General features: G+C 43.8%; 2 protein-coding genes across 2 annotated transcripts; both read left to right on the plus strand.

Moving 5' to 3' along the window:
* The first annotated feature begins 332 nt into the window (after nt 1–332).
* Nucleotides 333–2,393, plus strand: LOC142814642 (uncharacterized). The gene is made up of 2 exons (XM_075893713.1): nt 333–772; nt 2,248–2,393. Exons 1-2 carry the CDS (start codon nt 343–345, stop codon nt 2,391–2,393), a joined length of 576 nt encoding a protein of 191 aa, XP_075749828.1. The 5' UTR covers nt 333–342.
* Nucleotides 2,394–2,449: 56 nt separating this feature from the next.
* Nucleotides 2,450–10,077, plus strand: LOC142814641 (uncharacterized). The gene is made up of 3 exons (XM_075893712.1): nt 2,450–2,764; nt 7,004–7,265; nt 9,693–10,077. Exons 1-3 carry the CDS (start codon nt 2,450–2,452, stop codon nt 9,842–9,844), a joined length of 729 nt encoding a protein of 242 aa, XP_075749827.1. The 3' UTR covers nt 9,845–10,077.
* The last annotated feature ends 10,558 nt before the right edge of the window (nt 10,078–20,635 follow it).

A 20,635-nucleotide genomic window follows, 5' to 3' on the forward strand; every position in this document is an offset into this window, starting at 1 on the left:
GGCCACTTGGTTTCCAAGTCATATTTTCACATTTTTTAGGAACATGGAACATTATGACACCCATTTGGCTTACTGTGCAATATTTGCTTTTTTTGCTCTATCATTTGCAACTTAGTAAAAAGCTCTCAAGAGTTTTGTTGGTCATTTCATGCCTTAAAAATAGGATGTTTGTTTTGAGCACAGGAGGCCATTAGCACTATTAAATTCTGGAGTATTTAGGTTTTTGCTTTGTAACCCCTTTCAGGGAACTATTGTTATTGCAATTAGGGACAGTGTTATTTTCTTTTATGTGCTCCTGAGCTGAATTAACCTCTTCCCTTATATGCAGGGCCCATACCAGCAATGTTCCAACCTAAATCTTGCGGAGGTCCTGACGGTGCTCTCTTGTTCAAGGAAGGGCACCTTATCCAGAATGGCGCCTTCCCTGCACAGTGCACATCGCAGCAACAGAGCGTGGTGGGTGGCTCTGTGTCAGGAGAACGCCAGCCAGCTCACAATGGCATGCCCGAGCCAACCCAGCAGCCCCCTTCAAACCAGCAACCACAACAGCAGCAATTGCATCGACAACCTGCCCGAGCTGGTAATATGAGTAGCATTTACGCTGCTTCGTCTGGTACTGCTGATGCCAGTGCTGGATCGGAGACCCTGCAAACGGAGCCAGGAAAGAAAAAAACTGTTGGGGACTTGGTGAAAGAAGTTGAGGCGCAGAGTGCTGAAGACCCCGATGACGATGACAGGGAAATGAGCGATGATCCAGATGACTCGCTTCTAGGTGAGTTGAATGCTAATGAGGGCCTCAAGTGGGGGGCGGTAGTGGCCTTGGAGACCGATAAGCTTTGTTGATGGTAAAGATTTATACAGTCTTTCATTTATACCCGTCTATAAGAGACGGTGTAAAAGACAAATGGGTATAATAGACACCGATGCGCCTGCATTCAAGTAGGGTGGATACGAAAATGCATATTTCGTGTCTTGCTTATAAGAGACATCTTATATTGGAGACGAGAATTGCTCCCAGATGTGTGCCTCCTACAAAGAGGTTCAACCGTATACAGTCAAGGCCACATATAATGACACTAATTACCAGCTCGGTGATTCATGCTACTTGCACTTAAAATGGCAAAATTTTGGGTGTGAAATGAATCTGAATATTGAAATGTGAGTACAAATCGAGTAGAACACTTGTCGAATATTTCTCAAATATTTCTCCAATAATCTTTAATACATCGAAGTGAAATTACTGGGAAATAAGTTGGTGGGAATTCGTAAGCATATTTTTAAGATATAGCTCTATAAAAGTGTTTCTTTTTTTCTAGGTTGATGAAGTGCTTGGAGGGTAGTATTTTATTGTCTTATCAAGAGTGTGGCAATACAGTGGTCGAATTATGTTAGTACATGGTTTAATGCAACCAATGTGTTATATGTGAAAGGCAAAAATGCTATTTTCTCCAGTTATTTTTCCTATTTGAGCATAAATGTTCGCCCAGCTGATGTAGATTACAAGGCTGTTTTCGCCTAGAGTGCGGAGTTCCAAATCTGCCTCATAGATGTCAAAAAACAGAAAAATATGAAATTTCTAAAGGTAAAGATCTTTGGCGTTCGTTTTTTTTTGCTTTCTGCTCAGATTTTAGGTCCAAAACCAGTATTAAGCCTTTACCTCTGCCACGTTTTTTGTCTTTATGTTAGCACCAACATTTACTCGAGTCGAATACATAAGCGGCAGTAGCAGAGCCTGAAATGCGGCCTTTGCCGCAGCATGAGTGTGTGATGGAGTGAAGCATATTAAAAATCTGAAGGAGCCACTGTTAATTGGATGTACACTGTGTTTGTTTTTGGGAATGCCGAATAGTGTAATTCTGGTGCGAATGAAATCCACTCTGTTAGACTAAAGACTATTAGAAAAATATTTTAAATTTCGAATATTCGCACACCCCTGTTGTAAAGGTGAACTTTTGCAGCAACCACCAGCGCTGGCTATTCTATGCAGCAAGCCACAAATGTTGCTTCCGAAAACAATTCATTGAATGTCTAATATTGTCTAATATCTTAGAAAGATCACACTGTGCTAAAAAAATTACTGCACTCCTTCACGTGTCACGCGAATACATATCAACTCTGCACATTTGTTCAAAATAGATATTTATTCAAAACGAATGAAAGGGTGGTAAAGTACAGCGTCTTTTTTCGGCTCAAAGAACTTTCTTTAATTTGCTTTATTTTTGCTTATGTTCTTTTTTTGGCAATCAGGTCTTGGAGACAGTTTCGACATACTCGAGTATGTTGATGTGGACCAGGATCGAGCTTTTGTGGGTGAAGCCGAAAAAGGCAACCTCCTCGACAAGTCCCTGGAGTTGGATGTCGAAGACGGTGACCTGGAAGAAGTCCGGTCCTAGAAACAGACTCAAGGGACGGAGATCGAACTCAAGGTTGTTGTGGCAAGGAGGAGCCTATGGTGAAGCCTCCTCCGGTAGCAGGCATGCCTATTCCGGGGCCGGCCACGGGCGGTGCCTTGAGCGGGCTGCCCAGTGGATACTGGCCCCTGTTACTGCAGGAGCAGCTTTTGCCCCACGAAGATTTGGGCAAGCGGAAGAGGGAGCAGCGAAAGCACAGCGGAGAGGCTGCGGTGGAGTCCCTGCTGAGCAATTTGGACTTAAACGGCTCAAGGTCGACGTGCTCTCGAAGCCCACCTGATGAGAGTATTAAAACCCCAGTGCCTGTTGTGCCCCCGGTGGCCCTTCTGCATGCCATGCCACAACAGCATCCCGTGAGTGGAACATTTTCAGTAGCCATCCAGAATAGATGGCTAGTTATGCGAACACTGTTGACAGGATTTTAGCTAGCAAAGTGAAAGTTTTCAAGTGGTCATGTTTAGGTTTACTTTGGGTGTCATCTTCTAACATACCGTATTTAAACGATTGTAGGTCGACCCCCCTTTTTTTTCAATTTCTAAATACAGTCGAAACCTGCAACAACGAAATACCGCGGGCGCGAAATCCCCTCGGCAACGAAATATTTCCGGATCCCCGGCGAACGTTCACAGAATCTCATGTATTACGTATCTCGTGGCAACAAAATGTTTTTGGACAGCGATCCCACATAACGATTTTTTTACCACGGTGCAGGCCTTATTTTACCCTCCCGCCAAAGATTAACTGTGGAAAATATGCTCGTATGCGTGTTATGCGCACTCGAAATTTGTAAACGTCTGCTTTTGCTGTGCTAGCGTGGGTTCCCCCATTTTTATTTACTTGAAGCGGCGATAGTGTCTGTGTTCGGCAACATGCTTTGCCACACTGCGCAGGCGATGGCAAATCATCATGCTGAAGTGCAGATGGCGCCGTCGGACGAGCTCAACAGGCTGAAGCAACACCAACAGTTAAAATCAATGAAAACGACGAAGAGAAGACTGGAACTGGTGACAAAATTGAGATGAAGTTACAATGGCGCCTCATAAAAGCTTGATGCCGGAAGCGGATTCTCCATTGATCGCGGAAAAAAAAAGAACAGCAACAATATTATCATCATGTTAAGCATCCTTGCAGCGACGCCATCAGGCGGCGACACATTCCCATCCTGCATTGCTTCCGTCTGTTTCTGTTTTAACTGTTTTTCTGTGGAGAGGTTGAGGTGCCTATTGCCTCGGCTACTCCATAGCTTCCGTCATTTCGTCACTTTTTTCGTTCCGCTGGCCGTATCACTGTTTTTCTGTCTTATACTCGTGGCAACGAAATTCTCGCGAAAACGAAATATTTCGGTTTTGCCGGCGATTTCGTTATTGCAGGTTCCGACTGTAAATGTTTATTTCTCTCAATTTCAAATTTGACAATCCAATGTTGGGATGTCGACTTCTAATCGAAACCGCACACTGCTAGTAAATGCAAAAAAAAAAGGAAATCAAAGGCGCTATGTCGTGGTTACAACTTTGCATCCATGTTTTCATGGTTATGGCAAAAGTGTTGTGTATAATTTTTATCGTATTGCATACATAATGACATCAACAAGGGTGATGCCATCTTTGAAATAGTCTTGGTGAACAAATTTTCTTTGTGTGAAATGCTCCTTTTGCCTTTTGGCGAACACGCAGTTTTGGGAAGGGTCGACCTACATTCGTATGTATTAACAGTCGTGTAAATACGGTAGCTAAGCAGAGCTCGTGTGAGGTGTGCGAGGTGCTGATGGTAATAAGTCGGAGATGGCAGAGAATCGCTTCCCCTTCAGCTTCCAAAGTGCATGCTAGTTTCCCAAGCCAGTTTCGTTTCGAGAAGAAAGTGCAGATTTAATCAAGTCAGTTTGGTTATTGAGCCTTGTCATAGATCACTTATATGTGTCCTTATTTTTAGTTTGTGCAGTAGTGCATGTTGCATGTAGATAAATGGGGTTTGTCATCTCAAAAACATTAATGTGAAGTGAATATGCAACAAAAATAATTCATTTGGTACTGCTTGTCGGCAAAATGCCTTAACATCACTACACCCCATATTTGCTATAATGTAGCCAACACTCAGTGCTGCGTTGCTGTAATCGACTTCGTAAGCAAAGCAAAAAATGCCTTCTATGTTTAAAGCGCTACGTGAGCAAGTATCTCTCATAGTTTAAACCATGGCCTTCGTGACTAGCTCACGACGTTCCGTTGCCGGAACTAATCGAGGAGGCCACACTTAAGCAGTGCTGCTGTTGCAGATGATGCGGCATACCGAGAATGACATCACTGCGTTCACTCGGCATCTGAAGAAGCCTAGTACTCACAGCCTCTGTTTTTTTGGCAAAAAGTGCTGATTGCGGTCACATGTTAGAACTCGCGCACCAATTTTCGAATTCAGCAGGAATCATACGGTCTTTACACAATACAAAGTAATTTTTTTTTAAGTGCTTCAGCTTCCCTTTAAAGAAACCTTTTTCTAAGTAGCATCTCCCCTTATGTCGAAATAGGCTCTGAAGACATAACTTATTGCTTTTTATTAACACCAATGCCACCACACTCATGTGACATTTTTTTCACCACAAAGATTGCTGCCAGCTCGTCGCTCGTCGTTCATCTATCACAATGTTGGAAGCGCGTGCATAGAGTTGTTTGTGTGCCTGTTGGTCGCGTGCACAAACTAAAATAAACAAAAAAAAAACAAGTTTTCGCAGCCTCTGAAGCCTTCGTCCTAAGCATCATTATTGTGGTATAGTAGGTTCTAACAGTGAACAGGGTTGTGCATAGCTGGCACCCTACCCTGTTTGCTCTCAATTTTCTTCCTCATTCTCAGTTGCACTAAAATTATTTCTCTAGGAGATTGTGGCAGGATTGTGATTGGGAAACATGCCTGAAGACCCACGACCATTTTGGTTGTTCGCGAAGACTGTTCTCGCTTCTTTGTGCTGTACATCTGCGGCAGTTCGTGTCTGATGCACTCCAAGGATAGAAAAAAATAACTGGGTCGAATTCAAATCATCATCAGCCTGACTATGCCCACTGCAGGGCGAACGCCTCTCCTTTGATCCACCAATCAATTCCGTTTTGTGCTGTCAGTTGCCACGTTATACTTGCGAACTTTTTAATTTCATCGGCCCACCTAACTTCTGTCTCCTTTTCGTGCATTTGCCTTCTTCTCTGAATCCACTCAGCTACCCTTAATGATCAGCAATTATTCTGCCTACGTGCTACATGCCCGGCCCATGTCCAATTCTTCTGGATTTCAACTATGATATCCATAACTCTGGTTTGTTCCCTGACCCACTGGGCTCTGTTTTTGTCTCGTAAGGTTACACCTATCATTTTTCTTTCTATCGCATGCTGCATCATCCTCAAATTAAGCTGAACCCTATTCTTAAGCCTCCAAGTTTCCACTCCATGGGTAAGTACTGGCAAGATGCAGCTGTTATACACCTTCCTCTTGAGGGTTAGTGGCAGATTATCATTGATGATTTGAGAATGCTTGCAGAATGTGGTCCGTCCCATCCTTATTCTTCTAGTTATTTAACTCTTATAGTTCGGCTCGGCGGTTACTACTTGTCCTAAGTAAACACATTCCTTTACAACTTCCAGTGTCTCTCCACCAATCTCAAAGTGCTGTTTTCTGACCTGACTGTTTCACATTACTTTAGTTTTGTGCGTAATGATTTTTCATACCTACTCTGCTGCTTTCCAGGTCCAGTTCAGTAATCATGCGCTGTAATTCGTTCCTCGAGTTACTCATCAAGACAATGTCATCAGCAAATCACAGGTTACTAAGATACTCTCCATTAACTCTTATCCTCAACTCTTCCCAATGTAGGGCCCTGCAAACCCCCTGTAACCACGCAGTGAATAGCATTGGAGAGAGCATGTCTTCCCGCCTTAAACCCTTAATTATTAGGATTCTGCCGCTTTCTTTATGGAGAACTATGGTGGCTGTGAATCTACTGTAGATTCCTTCCAGTAGGTTTATGTCGCGTACGTCGATGCCCTGATTCGATAATGCCTGCATTACTGCTGATGTCTCGACTGAGTGATATGCCTTCACGAACTTATAAAAGCTATGTGTAGGAGTCAGCTGTATTCTGCACATTCATATATGGGTGAATAAATAAGATTTTGATGTAATTAAACAACACACATGCTGAATTGAGGCAGAGAATCAGCCTGAATTATGCAATTTTTCAAAATATTAGGGGTCAAATTAATAGCCTTTACTGCATTGGTTAACAAGTGCAACTATTTGCAGGGATCATGCATCTGCGTATAGCCTTCTGTCTTTTAGGTTTATGTTTTTATGGCACTGTACAGGTATATTGCTTGGGTCTTTAAATGGGCCAATAAAGGCGGAAATAGGGTAGTGAGATTAATGTAAGTGCAAGAACATTCTAAGCAAGCGCAAAAATGGGCCACTTAAGTCCTAACCATAATTCCCATGGCAGGTTATTTATCAGTTACAATCCCCTAATTCCCTTTTGATAATTTTGTGTTGGGAGCCTTATAGGAAGATGCTAATACCACATAACAAGCTGAATAGAGCTAACTGCAAAGTGCACGTTGCAGGTAAACCCAGGCCAGCTCGTGGGCAATCCTGGCCAGCGTCACCACCCAATGAAGTGTGGTCCAGCAGCATGGCCCACCAGCGCCACAGTGGCAGGTGCGGCTCAGGCGGGCGAACTACAGCTGACGAGCCAGCTGCCCACGAGGTCAGAAGAGCACATGGTGTCTCCGGGTGGTACCATGCACTTGGTGCGCACCAAGCAGGGTGCCATGCGCAGGATGGGGCACCCTCCTCTCCACAGGTTACCAGATCATCTCGGACATGGTAAGTGGTGGGCCACCAATTGCCCGCCACGCATTTCAGAAGCATATTTTTTTCCTCTGCCGCATTGTATGGAAAAGTATGTCAAGTAGAAATGTGGCCCATATTTTCATCGAATAAGTGAAGTGTGTAAGCAGTCAAGAGCAGTGCATTAGTACATTCAAATTTTATATTGAATGTTGGATGCATTGCTCGTGAAGATGACTCAGAAGAAATTCTGCAACAAATTTGTGTAGGCAGTATAGTGCATCAAGCTAATGGATATTTTGTTGTTGTTCCTCGCCAACATGAAGCTGGTGAGTTGCCAATATTGACCATTCATCCTATTTTGAAGCGTCATTTCAATTTGGAATCCCAAGTTAAGGGCGTACTTGCAGTTGGAGCACCAGTGTGGTGGGACACACGAGATATTGGGTACGCTGTGGAATGATTGCAATAATACGTTTGCTTTTCAGTTTTCTATTTTTTCTGGTTTTTTCTCTTTCAAGTTAATGAGGTACAGTAAAACCTAATTAATTCATAGTTACTGAGACCGTGAAAAATGTTCAAATTGAGCCGTTTTTTAAATTGAGAAACCATACATAAAGCAGGATGTCAGGAGCTTCGAATTACTGAAAGTAATCGGAGGTGGTCGTTTGGTGTGCTTGCTAAATTGTAACTCAAAAGCTTATATTATCCACCAATACCTAGTCCCGGTTTCGCTGCAAAGCCGAGAAAACGGCAGGTCTCGCTGCTGTCAGCTCAAATGCACGCCTTTGGAAAGAAAGGTGTGTTTCACAGCAATATAGTAATGACATGCTGGGAGCACGTAATTTGCTTATCGTAGCGTCAGCATGTCGTGATGCAGTCATCTGCCTGTTTTTTTTAGTAGGATAAAGAAATTATTTTCCAGAAGGAAGCCGCTGTGATGAAATTCGCAATGCATTTTAGCTGAAAACCATGATACCACCAATCAGAGCTTTCATACAATGTGATTTCTGTCAGACCATCTTTTCTTATTTATTTATTTTTTCGTGAAAGAATGGGTGAATCATAACCATAATCATGCTGCAGTGAAGCACGTCTTCTTTTCCGTAGGCACCCATACATTTCACTTGATGGCGTATTTAGGAGGTAGCACCCTGGGCCCCTGCTCCCCCTTTCCAAATACTTTTTCGCCATGGCATAGAGAGTGCAAAATAACTATTTTATGCAGTTACCCTCCCCACTTTTTTTTCGAAAAAATTTCAGCTAACGCATCTGATTTCAGCAAACGACTAGACAGCTTTGGATCTAATGTACTGGCAGCACCACAGTTTTGTCACAACTGCAGGGTCACGACGTATCGTAAGATAAGTCGTGAAGTGCGCTGTGAGCCAGCTGAGCGACGAGGGAAGACAGTGGTCATGTTGAGTTTTCACTCTTCTTCGCCTGGCTTCACCATAATATTACCCGCATGACTGGTGGAAGTGACCCACATAACTTTCAGTTGCCACGAACAGAAGCAAAACTTTCGAGAATCGTATTGCAAATATGACGTGTCTGATTCAACTGAGTTGTTTTCAGCGCTTGCAAAAGTTGTGGCTTTGAGATTGGCATTTGTTTTTACCGTCGCATTGGCGTGAACTCGTCATCATTATCCATCGGAGTAGTTCGCATTGTTCAAAGTCGGACCCTTCGCGCTGACTGTGTTGCGCTCAGTTTTTTCATGCCTACCACTGTTGGTGTTAGAAAATTGCGTACGGTGGTTGCATGTACTTTAATTGCACCGTTCTTAGCTCTACAGTTCTATCCTTAGGCTAGATCGGTGCTAAGTGTGCCAATGCTTGCACCATGGATGAAGTTAGAAGTTTGTGATGCAGAAGTTACTTTCTTCGACGATCTGTATCAGGAATACTCTCACTTGAGCAAGGTGTTGGACTATCTACTCCGAGTCATGGCTGTCCGACACTGCCGACAGTGCTACGTTATCTTTCAGAGACACCGATGCATCCCATTACAGTATCGCAAAGGCATCGCCAAAAGTGATCGCTTGGCAGAAACCGTCCTGGCACTAGGTTTATTAAAAGGACACAACACTGCAGTTGCCCGAAAAAGCTTTTTGTTCTCCTCGAGTATGAGCAAACACACCAGGCAACGTCGCACGGTTTTTTCTAGCGTAAGCTCTCAAGCAAATTTTTTACAAGTAAATATTTTTTTGTTTTTCCTCTTTCTCAGTTCTTGCGTTTCCCGGCTCGTACGTTTGATTCTTACAGTTTTTCCAAAAATGCATCAGTTGGGGTCTGCTGTAATTTGTGTTGTATATTATTGTTCATGGCATGGTTGATTGGAATTAAGGTCTGCTTACTTTTAGCTGACGGATTCTCGTTCCTTATTCTTTTTAAACAGTAAGCACTGGAGGTGTAAAGCACAGCATGTTGGTAAGTTTGATTGTCTGTCCCTTTGTCTTAGGTGGAGATCAAGTCCGCCAGCATCAACCAGGCCACCCTTACCTTCAGTGTAGTGGAGATGGGACTCATCCTATAATGAGGCTCATCTCAGAATTCGGACCACCTCCAAAGGCTACCACCTACAGAATTAGAAGCCTGGATCCATCACGCTGACCCCTGTCTCAATAGAGAGACAGCTTGCAGCCACCGGCCAGACCCTCAGTCATGACCTGTAGAGCTTTATCTTGGACACTGCCCAGCATGATCAGTTGGCCTAAGCATTCTGCTGCAGTACTGACACAAGTGAACAATGATGGAAGAGGAACTGGTCCTGCTATCGAGAGTTTCCAAGACGCACCTTCAGAGTCTCCAAGCCCTTGGACGGACGAAGGGCATTCTGTTATTGGCAAGCCATCACCTGGAAGGGAACGCGTCTCGCAAGACAATAGTGCACAGGCTGTTCTGGCAGGAAAGCACTATTCAGTACGTTTGATCTGCCTCTGTAGGCAGCCTAGCGAACAAGTTGAATGGACCTTTCTTTTAGACTTTTAGAATAATAAATTTTAGGTTCAAGCGAGAGAGAGCGAGTGAGAATTTATTAGAAGGCAGAGAGGTCGGCCTGAGCTAGTTCGCTCTAGCCTGCTACTCTACACAGGGGATAAGGAAAAGGGGAAGGAAAGAGGAATGAAGGGTGATGATGGGGACAATACCGAATTCGAATAGTATATATGACATCTGAAGAAAAATCATGACCTAACTAACCTGCACAATATTTTTTTATATAAGGCCTCTATGCAAATGCGTTTTTTTTTCATATAAAGAAAGACAAAATGACTTAATAGCAGGATTTGGCTTTCTGTAGAATACAAGTGATAACTTTTAAAATACACAACATTTTAAAATTTATTACACTATGAGCATATAAGTGAACATAGCAACCTTCTTAACTTTAAAATTGATTTGAGGGTAATATGTTCATTTAAAAGGTGTGGTGTACACGTATCCCGAAGGAGTACGGCCACCAGCGTGGGTCCGGTCTTAGCGAGCCGCAGGGCACGCGTTAACCTTCGCCGTGGCGAGAACACGATACTGCTCAAAGTCGCAACACTTTATTGTGGCAACACCAAACGCAGTACAGCCCGTTGCAAAGGCGCGGCGGGAAAGCAAATAGGCTTACCCACGCCACGGGCATAAAAGTACTACACAGGGTGCCACGAGCACGTCTCCTCGGTAAAGGTGATCCACGGAGACACAGGGACCAAGGCCCAATTGCTCGAGCGAGGGCAAAGGCGCTCGCGTTGGCTTCGGAGGGAGACGGGTCGGCGTAGCTAGGCCACGCACTAGGGCACCGTACCGACCTTCGGCCGTGCGTACGCAGTGGGGCAACAAAAGGTGAGTGTTCGCCTCGGGCGCGAGGCGCCGTCAGCAAAGTCCGACGAGCACCAAGCGACGGGAGTCGACGGACGGAAAAGATTGCGTGGCTCACCGTTTGCAGTCCCGGAGAGTATCTGTCCGCTCCTGACGCAGCGCGCGAAAACCTCTCGGGAGACTCTATGCGCGGCGCCACAGTCAACATCTGCTACCGGGTGAGGGAGTTAAACGTCACTCCGCTCTCTCAGCGTGGCAGACAGCAAAGGAGGGCAGACATGTCGGGACATGAGAACGGCAGAAAAGGCGGCAAAGCCCGCGCAAAGGCAGCGGGCTAGCCTCAATTCCCACAAGGTGCCCTGCAACACTTTTTCAAGTAGCCATAAAATCGATTCACTAAAGAAGCTTACTGCCTCACAAATTCACTACCGCCGCAAAAATATTTAAAATCCTTCCAGTATGAGCGGAGTTGTAAAGATTTTCCACATGTTGCATTTGCATTCTCTCATCTCGTCCCGACGAAGGCACTGGAAGCTAATTGGGGAGGGCTAGCATGGGGAAAAAATACATCACTCACGCCTTGTGACCTTGATCACTCAACTCTTTGATGTCTGAAATATGAAACTGCCCAGCGAAATAAAAATTGTTTTAATTTTTTGACTTTAAGTAGCAACCTTTATATGATGTCGCAGTTAAATTATCTAAAATGCAACTTTGATGCGTACATTTGTGTAGGTCACCAATTCTTCATATGCCACAGTAGCGAGTAGCTTGCAACAAAAAACGCACTTCAGAACTATGTGACATGTTGTGCGCCACCTCTCGAGTGCATACACACCAAATAAACAAAATTATTGAATATAGAACTCGGGTCACCTAGCTAAGAAAAAACGAAGTGAGAGCTCATGCACGCACTTAGCGCCTGTTATCAGCTTCGAAAGAATTGGTTCTAGCTTAAAATAACTTAGATGAGACTGCACTAAATTTTTCATGCTTAAAGCTACATGCCTCGCAAGTACTTGACAGCCGGCATTAAAGGTGGGACACACTTCGCGGCTTATTCGCTCAAAATTTTTCGATATGTCGCAAATTCGTGACATCTGGCAGTAAAGGGTTAAAAATGATAGTCTTTCTCTGCATACCTCAACGCAAGAATTTTGACCCTGCTGTCGTACTGTCTGTCGACTTGTCTGTCTGTCAACGGAAATGGCTTAAGTTCCACTTCCTCAACATCCACAAATATTGATCTGGTTCCTGCGCTCATACTTGCACGCACTGCAGACTGAAAAATAAGTATTCAACGTATCTGAGGTGCAATATCAGTACAGTTTCCTTATACTGATAGAGGCATGCATGATTCGAAGAATTGTAGCATTTATTACACGGCGCTGACAATACGACGCTATGCACAAAGAGGCGGGCGTTTTCTACGCCTTGCTAAGACGATGCGGTGCTGCCACCTACCTGTGATACAAAGTGTGGCCTCCGAGACTGTGCACACTTGCTATATCGGAAGCCATCCTTTCGTTTTTGAAGATTACTGCCAGATGGCACTCATGTTTCACACAGCGCCTCCAGAATTCCATTCACCCACTTTCTCATGCAGAACATCAAATAAATGTTCTATTCACTCTCTCCAGCTGGAAGACTATCGTCTTTCGACATTTGCAGTGAGACATGCAGATACGGGGCCAATTTCTTGCTCTCTCTCACTTTTTTCTTCGAATACGCAGCTTTTCAGTGTGATCGCACACACATGGGTGGACGGCCTCCCACGGCGGCTCCAGTAACGACCGAGCGTTCTATGCTCAAATCCGCGAATTGTTCATGCAATGATCGTGACGAGTGATGTTTGAGCTTATGGGATCATTTACTAAGAGAAAAAAAAAAGCAATTTTTAGCTCGCTATGGGAATTTGTTGGGAATTTCAGGCCGTGTGCTGCACTATATTATTTGGCTCACGTGTTCTCTGTAGCCTTGACCACCGACCGGCAGCATTTTTCGACCATGCTCTAAAAGTGTTGCAGGGCCCCTTTTAATTTGAAATAGAGCTTTGCGACAATGTGGATTTCTCCTAAATAAGTGTTTTTACGGCTTAGCACTCCTACACTGCAGTGAAGCTATTTTTACAGGTGGTTACGTGTGGGATAATACATTCATTGCGAATACTCCAAAAATTTTCAATAATATGAATTCTAATCAAAGTGAATTTGCATACTCTACTCTTCGTTCGTATATTCGAATATTCGCACAGGCCTACCTTTTTTCAAGTACACAAGCGCCACCAATGGGCGAGCAGGCGCTCATGGGAAAAAGTCTACGCTGCAGCAGCAGCCGCGACAAGTGCGCAGTTCCCATGTTTCAAGTTTTCGATTGCACTGTGCCAATAAGTGAAATTGGCAAGATGCAACATATTGGTGCGTGACTCACAAGCTTTAGTGTTTAGCTGCGGCGGCTTGTCTATGATTTTGACCTGTCCTGCTGTTGAACCAGTTGAGCGGCTCAGAAGTGTCATTTTTATTATTATCGTTGAGTGGCAGTATGCTTTCAGCATAAATGAGAAAAAAAATACAACTTTGTTGCCTTAACAGGGCAGGACTGGTTTATAGTTTGCAGACACATTTGGTATCGGTGTCTATTGACTCCATTGACGAGTAAATTGGAAGGTTCTGGGATTTAACGGTTGCAATAGAAATAACCGTATTTCATAAAATGAAATACATTCATTTGGCTGCCTGCGCGTCTCTCACACCATATACAGTCGAGCCCATTAAAACGAACCTGAGCCTGACGCGGCATCCGTTCGCTGTAACCCGAAGTTCGTAGTAAATGGAACACAGCTTATAAAAAAGTTGCCAGTGAAAACACAAATTTTTTGCCCAAAAAAGTCGGTGACGCACCTGTTTCGAAGAGCAGAATCGATAAGGGCGATCTGGTGTTACGTATTTCAAACGACAGCGTGCTCTTCCAGAGGCCCATGGCATAAGCTGCGTGAGGCACTGGCTCCGAAGTGTCGTCGTTCTCGCAATCCGATTCCTTCAAATTGCTCTTGCCGTGCATTTAATTCACAATGCCCATATCCGTGCACAGTTTAGCGGTGTCGGAATTATCATCGGCCATTATGAAACCATCGCAACAAATCGCCCACCCGCTCTTTCATTTCAAAGTGGACAACACGCTGCCACAAATTGCCGCCACAGTGGTCCTGTTTGGAAGCTTCAGGCTCGGCATCGGGCCTGACGTCGACGAAGTCGGCCTCGCGAAGATAGTTTCACGCGCATGTAGCCGTCACCTTCGCCCACGAAATTTTCACCATCTCCACAGCTGAATACCGGGACCCCCAAAGCGACAAGTTGGCTGCCAGGTGGTCAACAGCTATGATCAAGCACTCCGAAACGCGGCACCTAACGTGCGAATTACGCCCAAGCAAAGCGGTCCCACTTTCGACGTTTTGTGGAGTGGCAGAAAAAAGCGTGCAAGGCCTCCCGCCCGCCATACTGACCACACATGAGCACACCAAGAGCGAGCAAGACGCGCACACACGAGAGAGATGCCAAAACGCATGGTACAGCTCTGGGCCCGTTTCCAGCCAGAAAACGAAACTTCTAAATTCGAGTCGCGGAGCGGTGGAGATGGGCGAAGGGGTTTTTATCAAGAGAGGAGAGCAGAATTGTGAGAGAAGGGGAGTTATTTGCGATAGGGTGAAGAGAAGGGAGGACACGGCTGGAAGGTGACCTTGAACACGCGGGAAGAAGGCAGGTTAGGTAGCTGGCTTGAAAGTTCTACGAAACACGCAACTCGCGCGTAGAAAAGAGTGCCTGCATGCGTAGAGGTCAAAGCACGGCTGCCTGGATCAGCGCGCGGGGCGGTGTGCAATGCATCGGCGGTTGTGGTCAAAGAATCGTTCTGTTGTGCCAGTGGGTTTGCATGATCTCGCCGACTTCGATGTTTCGCGATTCGTTCCGCGCAAATTAACAGCCATTTTCACGCTTCCGCAAGCGTGCTGAGGGCATGCTGAGCCGAGTGCGAAGTGAGCGAAAACAGTTTCTAAACACAAAACGAATTGCCAATTATCAGAGTCGGTGGGGTAGCGCATGCGTGTGCAGTAGAATGATACGATAAGACATGGTGCAGACAATCGGATACAGTCCGTGGCCGACGATGTTGCCAAATGGTCTGGTCATTCCAGGCCGGCAACGCCAACGACAGTACCAGCGATCAAAAACAGGGGAGATGGCCAACCGGTCTTTGAAAGATCGGTGGCTGTGTAAAAACACGGGCCTCTCCTGGCAATGTGGGGTGCTCAGGGTAGCGGGGGAGACAATGGGCGGAGGGGTGCGTAACAAACAGCGGTCGGAGAGAGCGGCAACTAGAGGGGCGCAGAGGCAGGTTTGGCGTTTAACAGTAAGAATCTATAGGCCCGTGCCAATGCCCGATTGGTGAATGAAAGTGGTTTTCCAGGAAGTTGGCAGAGCGCTGACTACTTTCGCTGTAACCGATCGGCGGCGCTTGGAGACGTTAGTTGTAAGTGGCATTTTGTGCTTTTGAAACAATATGTATTTTCACGGTCATAGGCATAATGTTCGTTTTAAGCGAAAGTTCGTTTTAAGTAGGGCCGTTATATGTGGGCTTGACTGTATAAGTAACAAGCAACTTTCACCGACCGATATACCATGGCACTGTAACTACATGTTAGAATAAAACTTACACTGCAAACACTCACTCGCAACTGAAAAGCTATTGCATGTGCTAAAACACATAAATAAGAAGAGTAGGGTGAATGGCTCATGTCACAAAGATGCACGAAAAGGCTTGTGTGTACAGTAAAAAAAAAAGGCAGATTCCACGTACAGTGGAAATCGACGATATGTGAAGCAGGAATAAGGAAGGTTGATATGTCACTTTAAAATCAGCACAGTGTTGTGAGGCGAATGTAAATTATGCCGTACATGATTTTCTTGTTTGCACCGGGTATTTGTGTTCGTCGTTCCATCACCTCACCTAATACTAAATTTGGTATATGTGTAGCTAGCGAAATGACCGCAAGCACATTATGAGTGTAGCATGTAGTCAAGTTTTACATTTATTTATTTTATTTATTTATTTGAATGTACTGCAGTCCTAATGCAGGGCTATAGCAGGAGTGGATGAGTGATACGAAACTAATACAAACAGAGCAACAGCAGTAAAACAATTATAAAACTGAGATACATTACAGCAATACAAAATAAAACATCACTATGGTATTGCAAACACGATCTTTACCTATTTTCTAAATTGGCAATAGCGGCATCAATGAAGTTTTGTAATGATAGTGAACGAATACTGCCTGGTAGGGAATTCCAGAGGTCTATAGTACGTGGGAAAAAAAACTAAACTTGAATGTGTTAGTAGGAGCAAATAAAGGCTTTATGTTCAAGATGTGGAAGCTGTGGGTGCAAGATTCTTCCATAAACGTGATGTAGTTACCACCAAAGATGCCACGAGTAGAGTTGACGACTGTATATAATAGTTTTCAAATTCGATGCAATAACGATATAGCAATGGTACAACGTTCAGTGATTGCAGAGCCTGTGTTGGTGAGAAGTTGTGGCTGCAGTTACGGCATATGAAGCGGATGGCCTTACGTTGAACGCTATCGAGGATTTTTAGGTCACCTTGTTTGTGAGGGTAGCAAACAACAGATGCGTATTCTAGAATAGGACGAATGAACGTTTTATACAAAAGTAATTTTGTATCACGGGGGGATTTTTCCAAAGTATGGCGCAAATAACATATCCTTTTTAGAGCTTTCGCGCTGATATATTCAATGTGGTTGGTCCAGGAAAGATTTTTCTCAGAATCACACCCAAATATTTATATTGTGAGACTCTTTTAAGTTGTATACCATCCAAGTAATAATCAAACGAAAACGGATTCTGCGCATTGGCCAATGACATGACGACTGTTTTGGTGCAGTTGACGTTCATCTGCCATTTTTCACACTAAGAGCTGAAAGAAATGAGCTGTTGCGAAAGACGGTGATGATCTTTCGCAGAATTAATGGCTTCGTATAATACCCAATCATCAGCATAAGGTCTTATTTTAGATGAGGTGCAGTGGGGTAAATTATTAAAATATATGAGGAATAATAATGGACCTAGTACAGATCCCTGAGGAACACCTGACGTGACGTCAACAAGGGATGCATCCACTGAGTTGAAGGAAACAAATTGTGAGCGATAATGAAGGAAACTGGCTATTCAAGAAACAAGACGGGAATTATTGAGTATGGTATTTAATTTCACTAGCTACTCAGAATGAAGAACAGAGTTGAAAGCTTTAGAGAAGTCAATGAAAATGGCATCTATTTGATTTCCTATGTCTAGGTTAAAGGCGACGTCATGAACAAAATCGACTAATTGTGTAACCGTGCTGTAGCCACGACGAAAATCGTGCTGAGCAGATCTTAGAATTTCATTGGAGTTGAGGAATTCAATTATATGCTTATGAATGTGTTCCAACATCTTGTGAATGTGTTCCAACATCTTGCATGACTGTGGTGTAAGAGATATTGGCCTGTAATTAGATAAGAGTTGTTTATCACCAGATTTATACAAAGGCAAAACTTTTGCTGTTTTCCATGAAGATGGTACTTCACCACAGTCTAGGGATTTTCGGAAAATACAGTGAGGTAACGGGCTGTTCATGCGGAGTATCTCACTAGAAAGTAATTTGGTATGCCGTCGGAACCAGAACAATTTTTGGTGTCGAGATTCAAGATTAAGTTCAATGCACCTTCATTGCTTATTACAATGTCACCTAGTTTATTGGTTTGTACGTCATGATTAAAATTGGAACAACATGATTGTCGAGGGTAAAAACTGACTGAAAATAAAAGTTAAATGCATTAGAAACTACAATGGGGTCATTTGTATTGGTGTCATTAATCTTGAAAGAGGAACTGGTTGTTGTACTATAGGCAAGACTGAAGTCCAGATCTTGCGAGGATTGGATTTAAGTAATAAAGGAAGTTGTACAGAAAAGTAGAAGTCTTTTGTGCAAGCGCGAAGTTCCGCCTTGGCTTTCTCAAAGGAAGCTTGTAGCTCAGGGTTAGCATGTCTTGTTTTACACAGTTTGGCAACACGGCGAGATGAATGCAATATATCCCTGTTAATCCAAGGCAGATTATTATTCAACTTTTTTTGTTTTTAATGGAATGTAATTATTGATGCAGAATTTCACTAATGTCTCAAAATAACCAACAGCACTGTCGACAGGAGACACAGTGCTAAGTAACAAGAAAGGGTCAAAGTTATCCGCCAGAGTATCAGAGATAGACGTATCATCAGCTTTGTTGAAATCCCGAAATGTAGAGTAGCTGTAACGTTCATGCGGGATAGGACAATTAATGTGTACAAGGATGGCGTCATGGTTCGAAGTTCCTTCTAATAAATCGTATATAAAGCCTAAGTTAGCTAGACTGTCACTGATAAAGACTAGGTCGAGTATAGAGTTCTGCCACGTGTTCTTTTCAAGTAATTGAATCAGGTTATGGGACGAGGAAAATGAAATTAATGCCCTACAGATAGATGAATTAGTGGTGGAATATGTGAGGGAAGGCCAATGAATGCCCGGAACATTGAAGTCACCAAGAATGATTAAGTTTATGCTGTCGAGGCTATGGTCATGAATGAACTGAGAAATGTTATCGAAGAAGTCACTGGAGCTATGATGAGGGCGATAAAGACCATGAATTGTTAAATTCTGCTTATTGACTAGTAACCTGCACCAAAATGATTCTACATTATGAGGGCCTGAAAAAATTTGTAAATGAAAATCAGCGCGCAAGAGTAAAGCGACGCCTCCTACTTTCTTATACTGGCGGTCGCACCGGATGGCGATGTAACCAGGAGGAGTGAATTCCGTATCATGGATATCCTTATGAAGCCATGTTTCAGTGATGCATATAATATGAGGGGAAGATGAATAAACTAGCAAAAAAAACTGTGGAAGTTTGTTAGTTATGCTTCTAGCATTAACATTCAAAAGTGCCAGCTGTGTAATAGTTGAATGGGATTGTCAACCTAATGAAAATGGTGCATTTGGCGGTTTGGTGCTTATAGATTCAAAACCAGGAGCTCGAGCCAAGCTATTCGTGACGCTGTCCCAGTTATAACGGATATTATCAATGAATAAGTGATCAAATCTCATTTTAACGTTAGAGCCATTGTTAAGTTGCTCAATCGAAGCATCCCAATCTTTCTTGCGTACTGAGCACACTCTAGATAAAAATCTTCGGAGAGCTTTAGACCGGTCTGTTTTAGCTTATGCGCGTTTTTCAGCATTTCCAACTTATCACTGAAATCAAGGAACTTTATTATAATAGGACGAGACTGTGCAGGGCGCATTCTGCCTAACCTGGCGAAGCGTTCCATCCGCGGGCATTACAGAGAAAGCTTGTCGAATACGTTCGAAACCTTGGACCCCAGTGTGTCATGAGACTCGTTCGTATCTTCAGGTATACCATGAAGAATAATGTTATTTATTCGTGAACGATTTTCGAGATCGTCACATTTCGTGGTTACTTCGGCAACAATGCGCCTTAAGTGAACCATCTCAGGGAGAAGCTGATCTCAATCTTGATCCATCAGCGCCTTAGAAAGCGAATTCTCGAGAGCAGCCACACGCGATTCCAAGGTATCGAAACGAGTATTCACGGCAATTTTTATATCTGATATGTCTTGACACATACTTTTCTGGCAGGCAACTGAATCAGCAATCATCTTCACAAGAGAAGGGTTGTGACAACTAGACATTACCAGTTCAGCTGACACCTGAAGGGAGTTAAGAGGGCTTGCCAGGGATTCATCAGATTTGCTCGTTTTAGAGGACACAGGTTTCCTGGGACCAGGATTAAGCTCAACGTCACCGCACATGTGAAGACGACCAAGGCAATTTATAACGTAAGAACAATTTCAAATACAACTACTACTCAAACAATCGTGAGGGCAACACAGCAGCAGCAGGGATCGATCATCAGAACGAATACAATAAATTGTCGAGATAACGTACCTGTGTAAACAAGAAGAAGCTTTTAGGCAACATGCTGAAGCTGCTGCTGCTACATTGCCCACTGCCGGGACACTTGGCAATCGGAGCATTTATACTGCCGATGCTTGACATCACCAATCTGATGTCGTCACTTGTCGGAGTTTTGACGGTAGGGGCATCCAAATCATGACATGACACGCATGTCATGATTATCATGTTTGGACCAGTCATATACCTTTGTCGTCTATTCATGTTCATTAATACCCAATTTAGTATGCATGAAGCTAGCAAAAGGACCATGAGCGCATCATGTGCGTGGTGTTGTCATGCTCTTACATGACACGCATCTCATGATTATCATGTTTGCACCAGTCACATACCTTCGTCATCGATTCACGTAAAGTAATACCAAATGTGTGAAGCTGGCAAAAAAGCCGCGAGCGCATCATGAGTGTGCCATGTAGTCATGTTGTTACATGACACATATCTGGTGCAAACATGGTTATCATGTTTGCACCAGTCGCATACTTTCGTCATTCATTCACGTCATGCAATACCAAATTT

The sequence above is a fragment of the Rhipicephalus microplus genome, chromosome 4, assembly GCF_043290135.1.
Source record: "Rhipicephalus microplus isolate Deutch F79 chromosome 4, USDA_Rmic, whole genome shotgun sequence".
Taxonomy (NCBI): domain Eukaryota; kingdom Metazoa; phylum Arthropoda; class Arachnida; order Ixodida; family Ixodidae; genus Rhipicephalus; species Rhipicephalus microplus.

Excerpts from the sequence above, each read along its gene's own strand:
- LOC142814642 (XM_075893713.1), top strand. The coding sequence starts at position 343 with ATGTTCCAACCTAAATCTTGCGGAGGTCCTGACGGTGCTCTCTTGTTC. Across the intron at positions 773-2,247 it reads TCCAGATGACTCGCTTCTAG|GTCTTGGAGACAGTTTCGAC; the intron begins GTGAGTTGAATG and ends TTTGGCAATCAG.
- LOC142814641 (XM_075893712.1), top strand. The coding sequence starts at position 2,450 with ATGGTGAAGCCTCCTCCGGTAGCAGGCATGCCTATTCCGGGGCCGGCC. Across the intron at positions 2,765-7,003 it reads CCATGCCACAACAGCATCCC|GTAAACCCAGGCCAGCTCGT; the intron begins GTGAGTGGAACA and ends TGCACGTTGCAG. Across the intron at positions 7,266-9,692 it reads ACCAGATCATCTCGGACATG|GTGGAGATCAAGTCCGCCAG; the intron begins GTAAGTGGTGGG and ends CCTTTGTCTTAG.